The sequence below is a fragment of the Engraulis encrasicolus genome, chromosome 18, assembly GCF_034702125.1.
Source record: "Engraulis encrasicolus isolate BLACKSEA-1 chromosome 18, IST_EnEncr_1.0, whole genome shotgun sequence".
Classification (NCBI taxonomy): domain Eukaryota; kingdom Metazoa; phylum Chordata; class Actinopteri; order Clupeiformes; family Engraulidae; genus Engraulis; species Engraulis encrasicolus.
In genome coordinates, this window is record NC_085874.1 from 41,233,546 (window position 1) to 41,251,350 (window position 17,805).

Consider the following 17,805-nt stretch of genomic DNA (forward strand, 5'->3'; position numbering starts at 1 on the left):
GACCTACGTTTCAATGCAAAATATCGACAAAGGATTAATGTTTATTTGTTTTGTTTCGCTTTGTTTTTACTTCCTTTTCCACACCGCTGTTTTTTTCTGGTATTGTAGCAGTTATAAATGGTCTGTGTAGTTCTACATGACATGTTGCTGTGTGCAACGTAGAATAATAAAACTACAGATGTGATACGGAAATGTACTGTAGCTCCTCCTCCCCTACCACCGCGCAGTCTGACTTTTATGTACAGTGTACTACAGGTCCAGTAGATGCATAGATGCAATAGCATTGAGGGTAATGGGTGTCATGTGTGTGTGGCCCAGGTGTTACATCACCCTGGCCCAGGCCCTGGGTATGAGTATGGGTGGAGCCCCAGCAGGGCCTGCTGGTACAGGAAAGACCGAGACCACCAAAGACATGGGCCGCTGCCTGGGGAAATACGTGGTCGTCTTCAACTGCTCTGACCAAATGGACTTCAGAGGCCTTGGGAGAATCTACAAAGGTTTGTCAGTGAAAGACACAGTATGAAATACTCCCAGAGACTTGCATTCAGATCTGCAGTAAATGACACATGCAATTAGTGATAGTATAGCTGATGGTGCAGTATCTATTTCCACAGGGTTGGCCCAGTCAGGATCCTGGGGCTGCTTTGACGAGTTCAACAGAATTGACCTGCCTGTGCTCTCAGTAGCTGCCCAGCAGATCTACATCGTCCTGTCTGCCCGCAAAGAGCGTAAAACTCAGTTCATTTTCAGCGATGGAGACTGCGTGGATCTGAATCCAGAGTTTGGTCTCTTCATTACCATGGTGAGACAGTCACAGATGAATTTGTCTTTGTGTCTTTGTGTGCCTGCATGTCAGCAATAGTCCATCTTAACGTCTGTGTTAAATGGTTTAGAACCCTGGTTATGCCGGACGTCAAGAGCTGCCGGAGAACTTGAAGGTGCAGTTCAGGACCGTGTCCATGATGGTGCCTGACCGACAGGTGAGCAGAAACAGTGACAGTGTTGGACTCTTCTGTCAGGTTTTTACTGTTTCATTTTAGTTACCTGCTCTACATGGTTGTTTTGAATTTAAGAAATTTCATTAGTAACCTAATACTCAGTCTTTCAGTATCCAGCTTTTGTTAGCCCTGAATAATTTGCATTTGCATTTCATTTGCTAAAAAACATTCTATTGTCCACCTATCATACTGTAAAATGTTTGATGAATAGCTAATCATACTTGTCTTTTTTACTCTTTACTTCTATCTTTCAGATCATTATGAGGGTGAAGTTGGCCAGTTGTGGGTTTATTGAGAATGTTATATTAGCCCAGAAATTCTTTGTCCTCTACAAGCTTTGTGAGGAGCAGCTCACCAAACAGGTCAGTGTGTCAGCTTCTCCTTAGACTATCTACTGGGCATTCAGTTGTCTTCAAACGCTCTTCAGTTTGTCTCAGCTTATTTTGTGAGACTGTATGGATGTCATTGTGACCTGTAGGTGCACTATGACTTTGGTCTGAGGAACATCTTGTCCGTGCTGAGGACACTGGGAGCACAGAAGAGAGCCCGTCCCTCTGAGACAGAGTCCAGCATCGTCATGAGAGTGCTGCGAGACATGAATCTCTCCAAACTGGTGCGTTCGCTCAGAGATGCAGTTTGACAACAAGCACATTCAGTTGCTACATACTGTAATGCTTCATGGATATCCCAACTTTGGATTTCACGGTTTGGTCAAGGCCCTCATTAAGTTTATTTCGAAATAATCCCGACCTTTGAAAGGGTTCACGTTCATGAATGTAGTCAGTTTGTAGAAAATTTGGTAGAAGTGTGAAGTAAATAGTTAGCCTCTTGGTGTGCACGGCTCTGCATGTGGAATGCTTCACTAGAAAGTTCACTAAAAAGACACAACATTATACAGACATTCTAAACTAATACAGTGCAACTTGGTCATTGACGTTCTTGCCATACAGTAGCAAACTCACGAAAGGGGCTGTGATCCTCTCTCAGTGGGTTGTTAGTGTGTGTCCTCCTGTACAGGTAAGTCTCATGTGGTGTGTGTGTGTGCGCGTGCGTGCGTGTGTGTGTGTGTGTGCGCGTTCGCGCGTGCGTGCGTGTGTGTGCCTGTGCAGGTGGATGAGGACGAGCCCCTGTTTCTCAGCTTGATCAGTGACCTGTTCCCCGGCATCCAGCTGGACAGCAGCACCTATGTGGAGCTCCAGGCAGCCGTGGAGAACCAGGTGCACCAGGCTGGCATCGTCAACCACCCGCCCTGGAACCTCAAGCTGGTGCAGGTATACATCAAGGGCGCCAGAACGAGTTTTAAAGTGATGGTGCATTTCTTTTCTCTACTGTATTCTTTATTTTTTAACAATGTTACTGCTGCTGGACTCCATTCATTTGTCTGCAGTAAACGTTGAGAAAGCCTCATTTAGGGAGCCCAAAAGTGGGGATGCAATTGCACCACTGCATCAACCTTTCCAGCACCTATCAGATACATTCGATTTTGTATTAAGTTTGTTTGCCTACCATCCTGTTTTATATTAGTACTGATGCAGCATAGATTCTGGCTGCATACAGTGAATGATTTTTTTTCATGAGGTGTCTCCTGTCTGTCAGAGGGAAGTTTGTTAGTTTGGGTTTCTTTTTCACATCACCTAAACTAGCATGTCCAATTTCTGCAGGTGAATATGATCAAAAGCCAAAATATTTGCAGCGTCATGACACATGGATGTTTTAGTGTGCATATGAAGTGGAAACCCTCTGATCTCGAGTGTGCTCTATTGTTCTTGGTAGTTGTATGAGGCCTCCCGTGTGCGTCACGGCCTGATGACCCTGGGGCCGAGCGGGGCCGGCAAGACGGCGGTCATCAACATCCTGATGCGGGCCATGAGCGACTGTGGCACCCCGCACAGGGAGATGAGGATGAACCCCAAGGCCATCACCGCCCCGCAGATGTTTGGACGACTGGACGCTGCCACCAACGACTGGACAGACGGCATCTTCTCCACCCTCTGGAGGAAGACCCTCAAAGCTAAGAAAGGTGAGCGCTTTTCAGAGAGAAATTGTTGGTACCATGACCTTCATGATGTGCACTCGAAAAGTGCACATAGCACTTTTTTTTGTACACGTTTTTTTATTATTATTATTTCTTTTATTTGTGGAAAGGTTTTGTCTGTGTGGTTATGATACATTTGTTAACTTATCAAGTGTCCTTTAACACATTCTAGCTAGACATATACCATGCAATAGCTCCTATTCTCGCTCTCTGTCTAAGGTGAGAACATTTGGATTGTGTTGGACGGCCCTGTGGACGCCATCTGGATTGAGAACTTGAACTCCGTGCTGGACGACAACAAGACGCTGACCCTGGCCAACGGAGACCGTATCACCATGTCGCCCTGCTGCAAGCTGGTGTTTGAGGTGCACAACATGGACAATGCCTCCCCCGCCACGGTGTCCAGAGTGGGCATGGTGTTCATGAGCTCCTCCGCTCTCAGCTGGAGGCCCATCCTACAGGTACACAACCATTGGGGATTACCAGGGGCTTTTAGATCTGCTTTGAACTAGGGATTTTAACCGGTAACCGGTTAACCGATAGTCGACCGGATCAACTTTAACCGGTTAAAATTTTCTGCCACCGGTTAACCGGTTGTAATAATGATAATAATTATAATAATAATTTCCTCCCAAAAAGCCCCAAAAAATGATAATTTTGAGGTTTTATTACGATAATTCAACATTTTCCATCTGGCAACAGTGGCTGCATGGCAGGTCCTGTCTGCGCAGCAAAAAAAAGGCTTATGTGAAACAAAAAAACAAAAAAAACCAGTGCTGTGCATATCAGGCACGCGAAAGTTGTATAATTTAAGATTACCGGTTAACCACCGGAATCTCAGTAGCCGGTTAAGAGTTTTTTCAATTTTCGCCATCCCTACTTTGAACAACATTGAGCTGCTTCTAATCTGAGTATAGGTTGCACATACATACTGTTTTCAGGCCGATCAGAACGGTGCCAATGCCCGCACCAGTTACGTTCAGCACTAAAGTGCTTACCAGCGAGCCACCTGTGTTCATACCGGGCTCTGAACTTTTCCACATGTGACTGTGTTACCCGGATGAACCTGCTGATGTCCACGTTGTTGTCACCGTTCACTGAGAAAAAAACAAGTATTGTTCGTTTCGCATTGCAAACTAACTTTCAGATTTGTGAATGCTAAGATCTTCTGTGTGAACACACCGGCCGGTTCACGATTAGTTGTGGGAACGGGCACCGGCACGGTTCTCAGTCGGCCTGAATGGCCTCAGATTCAGAAAGTCAAAACCCTGCCACGAATTTGTTCCTACCAGCTCCAAATCAGCTGATTGTAATGAGTGGGTCATGGGTAGGTCAGCTACTCAGTGAAGTCACTTATGTTGGAGGGAAACTGTGGAAGGGGTTTCCACCTCTGTTGCACAATACCTAAATGAACCTTGCCATGCCTTACCTTGCTGTGCTTTGCTTTGTAGCGAGTCCTTTGCATGACATTGCAAACTCTTAATGATGACTCGATTTGATATTCTAATTCAAATAATAATTTGAAAATGACATGTATAATCTTCAAACATGGATTTTTTCCCCCCTAGGGATGGGCTTACAAGCGCAGTGCTCAGGAAGCAGACGCTCTGATCACCTTATACGACAGTCTGTTTGAGGATGCCCACGTCTATATCAAACAAAGCCTCAAACCCAAAATGGAACTCTTAGAGTGCAACTACATCATGCAGGTATGCTGTGTCTATAATGCTGTAATACACTATCCATCCAGTATCTGTTTGTGTACGCTATTTACATATTTGGATATCAACAATAAATAACCGCTCCTTCTGTTCTGTGTGTGTGTGTGTGTGTGTGTGTGTGTGTATTCCCACCTGCCTGCCTGCCTGTATGTGTGTGTGTGTGTGTGCGCATGTGTGTGTGTGATTGCACATGTGTGTGGTTAGTCTCTGAACCTGCTGGAGGGCCTGATCCCATCTAAAGAGTCTGGTGTGGTGGTGAGCACCAGCCACCTGGCGCGTCTGTTTGTCTTCTGCCTGATGTGGAGCCTGGGGGCCCTGCTGGAGCTGGAGGACAGAGACCGCCTGGAGGCCTTCTTCCGCCAGCACGACAGCAAGGTGGACCTGCCCCCCACCAAGGACGGAGAGACCATCTTTGAGTACATGGTCAACCAGAATGGTGAGGGAAGCTTAACAGCTGTTCTTGAAGCAGAGCGCACTGACGTATTATGTTTTGTTGAAAGGACTCACGTGAAGCGTTCTGGTTTGTAAGAAAAGCTTTTTTACTTGCGTCACTCCATTTGCCCGTCCAGTTCCAGCTTCTGCTACAATCATATACAGTAAACTTCAGGCGCCTGTAGCGAAGGGGAGTAGAGTTGGCCAGCCGGGACTCGAACCCAAACCTTCTGGGGTAGTAAACTGGGGCTCTGACCGCTACACGAAAGAGCCAGGCTCGTTGGCGTGACAGTCAGAACACACCCACAACCCTAGTGATGGTCACTCCATCACACTGCCTTCCCCTTCGGGAAGCGCACCTGTGCGGGGTACCTCATGCAACTGCCCATTATGCTTTTCCCATTCAGTGTGCCCCATCATCAATGCTTCACCCATCACTGGGGTCCCTCACACCGGGGTCACCAATCCTGGGGGTCCATCACATGGAATTATGGCTCACACACAATGGGTACAATGGGCCATCCCACTTCTGACACCATTTGTAGCGAAGGGGAGTAGAGTTGCCCAGCCGGGACTCGAACCCGGACCTTCTGGGGTAGTAAACTGGGGCTCTGACTGCTACACCAAAGAGGCAGGCTCGTTGGCGTGACAGTCAGAACACACCCACAACCCTAGTGATGGTCACTCCATCACAGCGCCCACATAGACTGAATATTACAGCAAATATTAGCTTGTCGCCACACACAAGTCTGATGAACGGCGCTATTTGGGACTCATTCTCACAGATTAGTCACAGGATCGGCAGTCATGGGTAAGCGGTTAGGATGTCAGACTTGTAGCCCAAAGGTTGCCGGTTCGATTCCCGGTTCGTGGGGGGAGTAATTAACCAGTGCTCTCCCCCTTCCTCCTCCATGACTGAGGTATCCTGAGCATGGTACCGTCCTGCCGCACTGCTCCCTTGGGGCGCCATTGAGGGCTGCCCCGTTGCATGGATGAGGCATGACTGCAATTTCGTTGTGTGCAGTGTGTAGTATACATTTGTGTGCTGTGGAGTGCTGTGTCACAATGACAATGGGAGTCGGAATTTCCAAATTTGGCTTTCTTTCAGGATCAGTCAAAAGTTATTGTTGTTTCATTTCAATTGTTGTTTCAGCAAAGTTGGCACACATCAAATGTGTTGTACAGTATACGCTGTGGGCCGGGGTCCACTGGTGGGCCCTGAAGTTATTCCAAGTGGGCCTTGAAATAATTTTCCAAATATAATAATCATATTTTGGTGTGCGTTGCTGTTGATTTATTTGAGTTTTATTCTTAATTGGGTCAGAGGTGGGCCTCGAACATTTTTGACAATTTCGAGTGGGTCCCAAGTTGAAAAAGGTTGGGAACCCCTGCTCTACCACATAGTGATTTTATCTGAAAAGTTGAAGCTGAATGCTGGAAAGAGGATGGTTTTGAAGGAATGTATTGGTGGCAAGGATGGACAAGTGAGGAATAAAGCCATGCCCTCTAAAATGTATCTAACGTAGCTCTCCAAGATCTGTGTGTGGCGCTTAGATTAGGGAAAAATGACTTCACCACCACTTTTTCTCAGAGTCTTCTAATTGTACCCTGTGAAGCAAAGATGATTATTACTGGGATAACACAGGTCTGATAAATCATTATTTCATAATGTACATTACATTACACTGCAGTTGACAGATGCTTTTTAACCAAATCGACTTACAATCGAGGACATAATCATAGTCAACATCACTAGCAGATACAAAGTGCACAGGAAGTATAGAGAACAGCAAGTGCAGATGCTAAGTATGGTTAGTTGGGGGTTTCTTTTGCTTAGTGTAGGGTTGGAAAGTACACACACATACATGTCATTCCATAAACTCTGGCTCGGGACTGGGGCAGCTCAAGCATTAGTGTAGTACAGGGTTTCCCAAACTGTGGTCCGTGCATCCCTGGGGGTGCGCAGCCTGCCATAAGGGGGTGCGCGAGCTGAATAGAGCAATGGTGAGAGTTTTTATACAGCATCAATGAACTTTAAGTAGTTTTTAATTGTACGGTGAATTGTATGCTGGAAGGGTCCATTTGAAGTGCAGTTTAACTCCAAGCCTATTGGAAAAGAGGATTATTCAAAACTGTGCATAATGTGCAGTGAATGCACAGTGAATCCATACTTGCGTGGCCATCAGCACACCAAAATATTCGCTAAGGGGTTGCGCGAACCACAATGAAATGTACAAGGGGGTGCGCAGGGAAAAAAGTTTGGGAACCGCTGGTGTAGTAGATAGTCATGAAAGAGAAGAGTCTTTACTTGTTCTTGAAAGTTGAAATAGATGTGCTTAGTCTTGCTGCCTATGGGAGAATGTTTCACCATTGAGTAACAGTGACAGAGAACAATCTTGACTGGGATTGCTTAGAGCGAGCAGGCAGCAGGGCAAGACAGTTTGTGCTGGAGGAGCATAGTTCTCTTCCAGGAATATAAATCCTTATGTCCTTCAGATAAGCTGGAGCCCTTCCTGTGTTGGTTTTGTAGGCAAGGGTCAAGGCCTTGTGCTTGATCCGGGCATTAATCCTTAGCTAGTGCAACTCGATGACTTGCAATCAAATGCATTCATTTTCAAAGGTTGGCTGGTTGCTCTCAAGATGCCTTTTTAACATGTTGGCTTTGTATTGTGGGGATTGAGGGGATGAACAAACTTTTGGGAGAGATGAAGTATGACTAAGACCTGCTTTGCCTTGCGTTGCAGGTGAGTGGGACCACTGGAGTAAGTATGTGGTGGAGTACATTTACCCCACTGACTCCATCCCCAACTACTCCTCCATTCTGGTGCCCAACGTGGACAACACAAGAACCAACTACCTCATCGAAACCATTGCAAAGCAGCACAAGGTAACCAGCTTTTACAGTAGCAGCACCACCACACAAAGTAGATGTCTTGACAAGAATGTACAGATGGCAGTTAACTTTTTATGTGAATGGGGACTTCCCCACGACAGGCCGTCCTGCTGATTGGCGAACAAGGAACTGCCAAGACTGTCATGATAAAAGGCTACACCAAGAAGTATGACCCAGAGACCGACTTGTTCAAGTCCATGAACTTCTCCTCTGCCACTGAGCCCATGATGTTCCAGGTAGGCATGACTGTACAGTCAGTAGGTACTGTGTGTGTAAGTGTGTGTGTGTGTGTGCTTGTGTTCGTGCGTGCGTGCATGTGCGTGCGTGCGTATGCGTGCGTGTCTGTGTATGTGTGTGTGTGTGCGCGGGCGCGTATATGGGTGCGCGTGCGTATGTGTGTGTTCGTGTATGTGCCTGTGTGTTTGTGTGTGTGTGTGTGTTGTGTGTGTGTCTGTGTGTGTGTGTGTGTGTGTGTGTGTGTGTTTGTGTGTGTGTGTGTGTTGTGTGTGTGTTTGACTGCTTTGTTTGCTGGTTGCAGCGCACAGTAGAGAGCTACATAGAGAAGCGCATGGGCAGCACCTATGGACCTCCAGGCGGCAGACGCATGACCGTCTTTGTGGACGACATCAACATGCCAATCGTCAACGAGTGGGGAGATCAGGTCAGGGGCCACTCTCACCTTTATGACACAGGCCACATAATGCTTATTCATTATACAATTAACTTTTTACAGTTTACAATGTATTATGCAACTTTTAAGCTAATACAAATAACACATAATACCTGTAATTTCCGGCCTATAAGCCGCCACTCTTTTCTCATGCTTTGAATCCTGCGGCTTATAGCATGATGCGGCTAATTCATCGATTTATACATGTGACAATCACAAAGTGAAAAGACTAGTTCCAGAGCTGTTTGGTGAATATCCCATGTTACAATTTGGACACCCGCAGCTTATAGAGATGTGGCCTGTATGTGTACAATTATTTTTTCTTCTTAATTTATATTCAGATGTGGCTTACACAGCCTGACAGGTGACAGGGACTTTTGTTTGGACCAGGCTGTGTACAATACACTCACGCCCCTCAGACAGCCCATTGTCCTAACCATAACCTTTACTAGCACTAATAATACATCACAATACATGAGAATATGTTGGTAAACCTGCAAGTATTTTTCCTTCTAAATAGCAAGTACTCAAGTACAAAAAACAGCTGTAAATGATTACTTCTAATAAATAGATAACATTATCCTCAGTGTGCCACATTGTAGGCCAGAACTGTTTTGTTGTTGGATTAGAAAGACAGTGTTAATTTCAAAATAAATAAATATACCACCATCCGCTTTTTAAATTATTAAGACAACTTTTTCTTTTAGAATTATTTTTCTTGACCTTCTTTTCATATATTTTATTAATTATATTATGATTATTATTTTACTATCCTACACAGCAGAGAGCAGTTGCCACCCTCATTTCACTGCCAATTGTGCCAGCACAAGGAAGCACGTGACAAATAAAAATCTTGAATCTTGAATCTTGATCTTGAATCTTACCATTGTCTTTCAGATCACCAATGAGATTGTGAGACAGTTGATGGAGATGTCAGGCATGTACAGCCTGGACAAGCCAGGAGACTTCACCACCATAGTGGACGTGCAGATCATGGGGGCCATGATCCACCCTGGAGGAGGCCGCAATGACATCCCCCAGCGACTCAAGAGGCAGTTCAGCGTCTTCAACTGCACCCTACCATCCAACAGCTCTATTGACAAGATCTTTGGTATAGCTTTGACCATATTGTCCAATACTGTCATCATATAATAGCTATATTGTGTATGTAAACATCATTTGAAATGATGCTATTATGCCTCACCAGTCCACAGCTATGTTTACCATGCAGGACTTAAGATAATTGCACTGTGTTATATGTTTTACAAACTCTGATTACAGGTATAATGGGCTGTGGATACTTCCATGAGTGTAGGGATTTCAAACCAGAGGTCTCAAATATGATCAAGTCCCTTGTCTCTGCTGCTAGGATTGTTTGGCAGTGGACTAAGGCAAGTGGGGGTTTTATTGTACTTAGAGGTTTTTTATTCTACTGTATTTATATTTATATATTACCGGTATATACATTATACTCTATTTTGTATTCTACTTGGCCTGTCTGCTAGACTCACATGTCATGTCAGCTATAAGTGTCCCTCATGTGTTTGGCGTCTCCACAGGTGAAAATGTTGCCCACCCCGTCCAAGTTCCACTACTTCTTCAACTTGCGTGACTTGTCGCGTATCTGGCAGGGCATGCTCAACATCCAGGCCTCTGAGTGTGCTGACGTCCCCACTTTACTGGCTCTGTTTAAGTGTGAATGCACCAGGGTGATAGCAGACAGGTGGGGCTTTTTTCTTATCTTCCAGCTGGTGTCCGAGTTACTTTTGTTCCTTATTCTTTTTAACAAATCACAGATGTTATATGTTACTTGTTTGCAGAAAGTGGTAAGGTGGTAGGTCGAGTGAACAAGGTTACATGTAGGTATGTCTGTGTGTGCCAGTGCAAAGGGCTGTAGAAAGCGTCGGAAAGTTTTCTTCATAATGCTGAAGCAGATTAAATCAAATGGTTTTAATATATATGCTTCATAGAGTTTTAAGCCAGCTATGAGTTGGTTTATGTTTTATGGTAGACTGTGAATGTCAGTAAATTGAAAAAAGGCTTTAACTATTCAGTACAAATGTGGACATTAATGGTGCTTCCCAGACCCTGTCCAAATCTCCTACTACAAAAAATACTCCTTTAGTATGATCCTTCTCTCCTGTGGGCACTGCATCCATGGGGGTTGCTAAACTCATATCTATATGCAGTGTCCCTTGTCTGTGATGTGTTCTACTGGCCTGTAGGTTTGTGTGCCACGAGGACAAGGAGTGGTTTGACAAGGCCATAACACGTTCCATCCATGAGCACGTGGATGCCAACCTGGTACCGCAAATACACCCCGACCCCTACTTTGTGGACTTCCTGCGAGACGCTCCAGAGCCAACAGGTGAAGAGGCTGAAGATGTTTGTCTGGATGCACCCAAAGTCTATGAACTGGTATGGACACCACTTTGGAAAACAATAATTATTCATTAAGAAAAAGTGTATTTTTTTCTGACCAGCAGAGGCCATAATAATGAAGGATGTTAAAGGGACACAAAGGGCGCACTCAGGCCGACTAAGAACCGTGCCGGGGCCCGTTCCCGCACCTAATCGCAAACTGGCCGTCGTGTTCACGCCACAGAAATTAGCGTTCGCGAACCAAAAAGTTGGTTCGCAATGCGAACGGCAAAATAATGATTTTCCTCCGCGAACCGTGACGACAACGTGGCCGTCAGCAGGTTCATCCGAGGTAACACAGTCGCGTGCGGAAAAAGTTCAGAGCCCGGTATGAACACGGGCGGATCGCATATGAGCACTTTAGTGCCGAATGCAACTGGTGCGGGTACTGGCACCAGCTCCGTTCTGGTCAGCCTGGAAACCCTAAAAGTTGGATTTTCAAGTTTTGATTTATTACCGCCATGAGTCAGCCAATGAGATGAGGCAATTGTTACATGAGTCATCAATAGGACTCCCCCGACCATCTTAGTAGTCTGCTGTCAGGAGTTGCCACTTAGCTTTTGGCTGACGCACCCAAAAGAACATTGAGAAAAAAAGAAAACGTACCACAGGACACATATTCACATTTGTATAGACTGTTGGTACTCTTGGATAAAATAAAATAAAATCTCAAACTGTGATGGGAGGGGAAAAGAATTATGACAGTGTAGACGACAGCCGTGTTGGTGAGATGCACCATGTAAACCAGGCATCACCAACGTTGTGCCCGCGGGCGCCAGGTAGCCCTCCAGGAGCTTCTGAGGTGCCCACCAAGGATGTTAATGAATAGTCACTACTTCAAGATTTTAGTCACAGTTAATGTTTTTCTGAATTTAAATATGAGATTATTTCTTTGTAGCCTATAAAGAATATTTGCTTATAACTTTTAAACAAATTATCATTCAATCTAGTGTGATTTGGGAATGATGTCATGACATCAGTAAAGGGTTTTGAACAAAAGTAGCCCTCGGGTAGCTCTCAGTAGCCCTCGGGTAGCCCTTGGTAGCCCTCTGACCCAGAAAGGTTGGGGACCCCTGATGTAAACGCACACAAACTGCAGAGGGCGCCTGTAAAATGTAAGCCTTTGGTGTTACGTTATGGTGTGCTTCATTTCTGTGTAGGTGCCCTCATTTGAGTACCTGTCTGAGAAGCTTCAGTTCTACCAGACACAGCATAACGAGGCAGTCAGAGGCACCAGCTTGGACCTGGTGTTCTTCACGGACGCAATGACTCACCTGATCAAGGTCTCTCTATTCCTGCTGTCTAAACTGGCATTCACATTAACTCATCCGTATTCTCATTTGACTCTTATCTACCCTTCATTTCAGACATTCACCCACTTCCTCACACACTCACTCTGTCACTAAAACACACTGCAAAGCAAGCAACTCAGTTTGCTTACCATGTACCGTGTTTCTTTGTGGCCAGATCTCTCGCATCATTAGGACTGATTGTGGCAGTGCTTTGCTGGTTGGAGTAGGAGGATCTGGCAAGCAGAGTCTTACTCGCCTGGCATCCTTCATCGCAGGCTATGGAATCTTCCAGATCACACTGACCAGGTTTGAAGCTTATTCATCAACTTATATCTGGCATGAACAGTATTAGAGAACAAATGGCTAATGCCATGGCTTGGATGAACGGATTAGTGGGCCATGAAGTACTGTATACCATTTGTGCCAAAGAAATAGAAATATTACCGGTAATAAGACTGGAACTCCACCTTGTTGCAGATGGCATGGCATGGGCTACTCTTTGTCATGTTGCTTTCTCTCCTTATGGGCACGTAGGTACCTGTAGCTTTCCTAATTTTACATGGACAAGCATCCGCTGCTGCTGTCCCTTGACTCTCTGCTTTTTCTGAAGACTCTTCTGAACAGATCCAACACAAATGTAGTTCACGACTTCTTCTCTTCAGTTAAAAAAATGTATTAAGATTTGAATTAGACATTGACTGAAATAATGTTTTTCTTCCCGTAGGTCCTACAACGCCACTAACCTGATGGATGACCTGAAGGTGCTGTATCGAACAGCAGGAGCTGATGGGAAAGGCGTCACCTTCATCTTCACTGACAACGAGATCAAAGATGAGGCCTTCCTGGAGTACCTCAACAACGTGCTCTCATCTGGAGAGGTTTTCATCGGCTCAAGTTTTCAACTATTATTCTGTCACACACTCTGTCATGTTTTGCTTGTAACCACCTAAGACATTTCTTCCTCTGAAAGATGACGCCCTATTTGGCACATGATGGCTGTTTCCCTCACCTCTCATTGTGTCACGTGTGTGTGTGCATTGTAGGGGTGTAAATCACAGCCTCCATGACGATACGATACAGTATCGGATTTCTTAAAGCAGGGATTCGATTATGAATACGATACAATACTATTCCATTCGATTTTTCCCATAACTTTTCCACTTCTTTATGTTATGGAGCTAGGGCATTGGACAGGTGCCAGCAATTCGATTATTTTTGATACTTAAGAATGCCCCATGATGCGATACGATGCCGTCCAATACGTCGATGCATAGATACATTTGGATTATTATTTACACCCCTAGTGCATCGTGTGTAGGGGCTTAAAATGTTTCTTCCTGGTATGCAAAGTAACATTCTGTGTGATGAAACACAGGTCTCGGATATTTTTTGACCTCCCTGTATGAGTGACATTCTTTGTGATGCACCACAGGTTTCAAATCTATTTGCCCGTGATGAGCTGGATGAGATCACCCAGAGCCTGATCTCTGTCATGAAGAAGGAGTTGCCCAAGCAGCCACCCACCTTCGACAACCTCTACGACTACTTCATCTCCAGAGTCAGGAAGAACCTTCACGTGGTCCTGTGCTTTTCCCCGGTCCGTCTCCTACTTCTACCAGTCATTTACTGCAACCCTCTATTAGCCGCTCATGTTTGCTGTTTTTATGACAAAATTATGCACTTAACTCATCATGTTAAAGTTATTGAACTTCAAATTCATTTTTAATTAATCCATTTTATCATGTTAAAGATATATCCCATCCCTTTGAAATTCAAATTGGAATAATTTTGTATTAACCCATTGTAGCCTGATGATGCATACACTGTTTGACCTTTGGCATCTGGAGCGACATATACGCTGCATTCGGGCTCTTGAGATTTGAGTTTTTTAAATTAAAAAAATGGGTATATTAGAGTTGAATGATCACATTCTAATGCAAGAAGTGGGTCCAAACTTTTAGAAATTTAGCCTGAGATATTTAGGTTTTATTATTAATAGGCATAGGGCACATTTTCCCAAAAAGGCTAAAATGGGTTTTTAAAAAAAAAACAAAAAACAAGACAGTGTGTTCTTGAAAAGCTGAGGAGAACTAAACATACTGTGGGATTCCTGGTTCCAGGTGGGTGAGAAGTTCCGTGGGCGCTCGCTAAAGTTCCCGGGTCTGATCTCCGGCTGCACGATGGACTGGTTCACGCCCTGGCCTAGCGAGGCCCTGGTGGCCGTGTCTCACTACTTCATGGCCGAGTTCCCCATGACCTGCTCACATGACGTCAAGCAAGCCGTGGTCAAGACCATGGGCATCTACCATGACAAGGTGTCTGTGACCTGCGACAACTACTTTGAAAGGTAGGCTTTAGTCAGAGAATCGTATATGAGAGAGGCCTGTTCTTTTCCGGTATCCACTTTATGTCGGGTGAATACGTAGGATACCTTTGGTTAGGAGACCTTCGGAGTCCTGAGGTTGAGAACAAATGGAGTCCCCTTAGCGCTTTAGATGGCGGTAGCGCACGTTCTCAAAAAGAGAAGAAGAAGTGGACAATGCCCCGTTAGGAGACCCAACTTGAGCAACCGCGTGTGCTGTTGTTCCAGACAGTCATTTTAACTCCACATCACTCTCCACATTCATGTTATAGCATAATATTTTGTCAATGAATAAATTAATAAATAAATGTGTCTGCATGAGAACTGATGAGTCATATGTTGTTAATACTTATTCATATTGATATTTTTGTTTGTTTCAGATTCCGAAGAAGAACACACGTGACTCCTAAATCCTACCTGTCCTTCATTAATGGCTATAAGACACTCTATACAGAAAAGCACTCTTTCATCAACACTCTGGCGGAGCGCATGAATGTTGGTACGTACTGCCTTCCTTCTCACCACAATTCATCCGAGCACTTCTTAGGTTTAAGGTTTAGCCTTTTTGGTTTAGGTGACTGTATGTCAAATGTGTCATCCTGGTCATTGTAGAGAAATTCTTGTGTTTTTACCTTGCTAGGTCTGTCCAAACTGATGGAGGCCAGTGAGTCGGTGGCCCAGCTCTCCAAAGACCTGGTGGTGAAGGAGAAGGAGCTGGCTGTGGCCTCTGTCAAGGCAGACAAGGTACTGTATGCCAGTGGTTCTTAATTGGAATAGTCTTGGGACCCACAATCTTCTATGGTCATTACACTGTGACCCAACTTCCTGTCGCACCGTCCGACTCAGAATCTTCAAAATAATATAAAAAATATAACCATGGCATGCATTTGATAATATGCAGAGGAGAATCAGTAGTGTAGAGGAGAAATATCCATGTTTCACTCTCTCTTTGGCATCACATCACAGACACTGTCATTTATTCTATACTACATCTTGTGTCAATTTTGTAACTGAATTAATACATTTTGACACAGCTCCGCGACCACCCAGGACCCCTCCGCGACCCACTTTTGGGTCCTGACCCACCAGTTAAGAATCACTGCTGTATGCAGCTCTTCAACACCTGCCACGGCCCGGCCCCGGCCACCACTACTGATCTACTCACCACTGTCCCAATACACCAATAACTGAGTAGAGTAGAATAGAATAGAGCACACAACAGACTATAAAATTCAACATTCAATTCAACTATAAGAAAAATCCCACAAGGCCCTGCCGTGGCCAACCGGTAGGGCACTCGTCTGCCATGTGGACGACCCAGGTTCGATGCCCGGCCCGGGTCGTTTGCCAACCCCTCCCCGTCTCTCTCCCCATTGGCTTCCTGTCCACCTCTCACACTGTCTTGTCATCAGTGAAGTCATTAAAGACCAAAAAAAAACCAGAATCTTTAAGAAAAATCCCACAAATGAATAGCTGATGCCTCCACGGCACATGACACTGCATGTGTGTGTGTGTGTACCGCTGCCAGGTGCTGGCGGAGGTGACGGTGAGTGCGGAGGCTGCCTCGGTGGTGAAGAACGAGGTGCAGGTGGTGAAGGATAAGGCCCTGAAGATCGTGGAGGGCATTGAGAAGGAGAAGGCCTTTGCGGAGGTCAAGCTGGAGGCTGCCAAGCCGGCCTTGGAGGAGGCCGAGAACGCCTTGAATGTGAGTCTCAGATTGCATTAAAATGAGTAACTTATACATCACATTAACAGGTAAAATCAGCATGCAATATTCTTCTTGGAGCAGGCGTCACTCTGAATTATTAAATCTCTGAGGGTGCTGGCCCAAATGTCAAATTGAATGTTTCAAGAAGGAGGCGGCACCCTGCATAGCAATGGTTTTTATTGCACAGACGCGTTTCGGCGTGTGCCACAGTGAGGAAGGCACACGCCGAAACGCGTTTGTGCAATAAAAATCAGCATGCACAAATAGCAATACGCAACCTTCTCATGTGTCATGTAAATGCCGTTATACCAGTTGAATCCAGTTTGTTTGCGTTAACTATTAACTTAGTTACAGTAGGCATAATAGCATACACAGCTGTGCAGGATGGTGTGAATTTAAACAGTACGGTAATCATTTTAAAAGTTGAGGAATAGCAAGGCACTCATCTTCTTTGTAGTTAAAATGCCTTTATTTTGTTGGGCATAGCAACAAAATAAAGGCATTTTAAATACAAAGAAGGTGAGTGCCTTGGTATTTCTCAACTTTTAAAATCAACTAAGCCTGTCGCCAAAGAGCACCATCTTTACTAAGAACTAGCCGTTCCAGGAAGCACTCCAACTGGACTGGATTCTGAGTACGGTAATCATGTTTGTGGGTAGAAGAGTTCAGCGTCTAACCGAGTGGCTTTGCCCCGTGCAGACTATTAAAGCAGCTGATGTCGCCACCGTGAGGAAGCTGGCCAAACCGCCTCACCTCATCATGCGCATCATGGACTGCTGTTTGCTTCTGTTCCGCAAGAAGGTTGACACCATCACCATGGACCCTGACAGGCCATGTCACAAGCCCTCATGGACAGAGGCTCTGAAGGTACATCATACAATACAATACAGTACAATACAATACAATACAATACAACATGTATTTAAATAGTGCAGTATCACCACTATATGAAGTTGTCTCAAAGCGCTTTCCAAATCCACATACACCCATACGCATTCCCACATTCACACACCAGCTCTGGAGGCTGCCGTGCGGCGCCAATTGTCCGGGGTTCATATGAGAAAGTGCACACAAGTACACGCACTCAAAGACAATAATGATAGTCCTAAAAAAGATTACACTGGAAGCTGTCGTAACATAGCCTAATTTCATAAAGTCAAGACCTAGCCTACTAGCACAGGAAAACGGTGTAGTTCTACTTGTCCGGAATAGTGCCATCCTAAGGATCGAGGGAATAGTGTTATTACAATGTAATGTCATACCTTTACCATAG

The 17,805-nt window shown here is 45.0% G+C and overlaps 1 protein-coding gene across 4 annotated transcripts in view; it reads left to right on the forward strand.

Moving 5' to 3' along the window:
• LOC134469405 (dynein axonemal heavy chain 8-like) overlaps positions 1-17,805 on the forward strand; it is an 81,995-nt gene that overhangs the window by 26,347 nt on the left and 37,843 nt on the right. For all 4 annotated transcript variants that reach the window (XM_063223635.1, XM_063223633.1, XM_063223631.1 and 1 more), the window contains 26 exons: positions 319-497; positions 615-802; positions 894-980; positions 1,253-1,360; positions 1,477-1,611; positions 2,108-2,269; positions 2,772-3,018; positions 3,253-3,494; positions 4,602-4,742; positions 4,959-5,190; positions 7,931-8,073; positions 8,181-8,315; positions 8,618-8,740; positions 9,647-9,860; positions 10,031-10,140; positions 10,309-10,472; positions 10,975-11,167; positions 12,331-12,453; positions 12,638-12,768; positions 13,187-13,340; positions 13,895-14,059; positions 14,583-14,809; positions 15,205-15,323; positions 15,465-15,568; positions 16,353-16,529; positions 17,232-17,399. In XM_063223635.1, coding sequence (XP_063079705.1) covers positions 319-497; positions 615-802; positions 894-980; positions 1,253-1,360; positions 1,477-1,611; positions 2,108-2,269; positions 2,772-3,018; positions 3,253-3,494; positions 4,602-4,742; positions 4,959-5,190; positions 7,931-8,073; positions 8,181-8,315; positions 8,618-8,740; positions 9,647-9,860; positions 10,031-10,140; positions 10,309-10,472; positions 10,975-11,167; positions 12,331-12,453; positions 12,638-12,768; positions 13,187-13,340; positions 13,895-14,059; positions 14,583-14,809; positions 15,205-15,323; positions 15,465-15,568; positions 16,353-16,529; positions 17,232-17,399 — 4,171 coding nt within the window. The remainder of the gene's footprint in view (positions 1-318; positions 498-614; positions 803-893; positions 981-1,252; positions 1,361-1,476; positions 1,612-2,107; positions 2,270-2,771; positions 3,019-3,252; positions 3,495-4,601; positions 4,743-4,958; positions 5,191-7,930; positions 8,074-8,180; positions 8,316-8,617; positions 8,741-9,646; positions 9,861-10,030; positions 10,141-10,308; positions 10,473-10,974; positions 11,168-12,330; positions 12,454-12,637; positions 12,769-13,186; positions 13,341-13,894; positions 14,060-14,582; positions 14,810-15,204; positions 15,324-15,464; positions 15,569-16,352; positions 16,530-17,231; positions 17,400-17,805) is intronic.